At 51.2% G+C, this 1,640-nt stretch overlaps 1 protein-coding gene across 1 annotated transcript; it reads right to left on the reverse strand.

Annotated features, from left to right (window-relative positions):
- Window positions 1-246: 246 nt before the first annotated feature.
- On the reverse strand, window positions 247-1,640 carry rasd1 (RAS, dexamethasone-induced 1). The gene is made up of 2 exons (XM_010743671.3): window positions 1,150-1,640; window positions 247-955 (listed from the first exon to the last, which is right to left on the reverse strand). Exons 1-2 carry the CDS (start codon window positions 1,418-1,420, stop codon window positions 426-428), a joined length of 801 nt encoding a protein of 266 aa, XP_010741973.1. The 5' UTR covers window positions 1,421-1,640; the 3' UTR covers window positions 247-425.

Consider the following 1,640-nt stretch of genomic DNA (forward strand, 5'->3'; position numbering starts at 1 on the left):
AAAACATTCAAGTGTACTGAGCTGTTGTAAAAATCTATGATAAGATGTAAACAACATTGCACCTCCTGAGCTAAGAGTCTCTTTTCTCTCCCCTCTGACCTCCTGTAAAAGGCATGACGTCTACAAAAACACATGTTTACGCACCGACGCGCGAGTCTCACAAAGTATGAAGCCACGTCGCACACTGGGCTCTGATTGGCAGGACAAGCTAACATTCTCACATGTCTCGTGGGCAGTGTGTGTGTGTTTTTTTCAGGCAGGATTTTTTTTTTTGTGTCCACGGACACAACGCCGCAGTCCCCGCAGCGTCTCCGCACCTTCCCGTCTGCGTGCAGCGCAGCCGTGCAGGTCGCCTCTCAAAAGCTGACGCACCAGGTTTCGTCTCTTTTCAAAGATTTGCGTTGAGTCTGAGCCTTACAGTCTACTTAACTGATCACACATCTCTCTTTGTCTTTCCCCTGGCCGCCTCCTATTGCCTTCTCCTTAATGTACATGAGGTCGCTGTGGACACTCGGTCTCCGGGCGCACGGAGTGACCACACCGTACGCCTCCCCAATGTCTTTCATCTTCTTGTTTTTCAGAGACTTTCTGTGCAGCATGTCGCAGTACTGCACGGAGACTTTTCGGTGAAGGTCGGGGCTCATCTCGTGAGGTAGTTTGGCCAAGGTGAACAGAGTCTGAAACATCTTATCCACGTTCTCGTTGCGCTTGGCGGAGATCTCGAAGTACTCGCACTTCTCGTCTCCGGCCACCAGCTGCTCGATCTCCTCCTGCTGCACCTCCCGGTAAAACTCTCTGTCGCCCTTGTTCCCGCAGATGACCAGAGGCACGTCGATGTTCTCTTTGATTTTATTTTTCAGGCACGACTTGGTCTCGAAGATCTGCCGCTTGAGCCGCTGCACCTCCTGAAAGGAGTCTCGGTTGTCCAGACTGAAGACGAGGATGAACACATCACCTGGAGAGAACAAGAGAGAGAGGGGGGATGATTTGGTTAGTTGGGCTTGTTTTTGATGCATGCAAAAGTCAGAAACATGTCACAGATGCAACTCTAACTCTGTAAAATACACGCTCAAGGCGCGCTGCGCGCACCGCGACCTGTGGCATTAAAAAATCCACTTTGCACTAAGAAACACACTCATGGATAAGTACCTGTCAGTATGGAGAGTCTCCTCATTGCAGGGAATGGGTGATTCCCTGATGTATCCAGTATGTCCAGCTGGTAAACGTCCCCCTTGATGCTGTACAGTTTCCTGTGAAAGTCCTCTATGGTCGGCGTGTACTGCTCATCGAACTTCCCGTTCAGGAACCGGGACACGATGGCCGTTTTCCCAACTTTGGTGGATCCCAAAATCACCATCCTGTAGCAGTTCTTTGCAGGGATGTCATAATCGCTCTCGGAGGGCGACATTTTCTTAATCATGGTTAAACCAGAGTTCGTGGAGTGTCCGTGTGCGTAAAAATAAAAGGCGGTTGAGAAGCCTTTTGGTTCAGTGAGGATGCTGTTTGAGCTGTCTGCTGTGCTGTTTCTGTCTGAGCTCCGTGGAGTGGAGGCGCGTATTTAAGCGCACGGCGGACCACCCCTCCCCCTGTCCACGTCACAGCTCAGTGAAGCAGCAGGAGCTCTGGGCTCCAGGGAGCGC

This window comes from Larimichthys crocea, chromosome XVI (genome assembly GCF_000972845.2).
Source record: "Larimichthys crocea isolate SSNF chromosome XVI, L_crocea_2.0, whole genome shotgun sequence".
Lineage (NCBI taxonomy): Eukaryota > Metazoa > Chordata > Actinopteri > Sciaenidae > Larimichthys > Larimichthys crocea.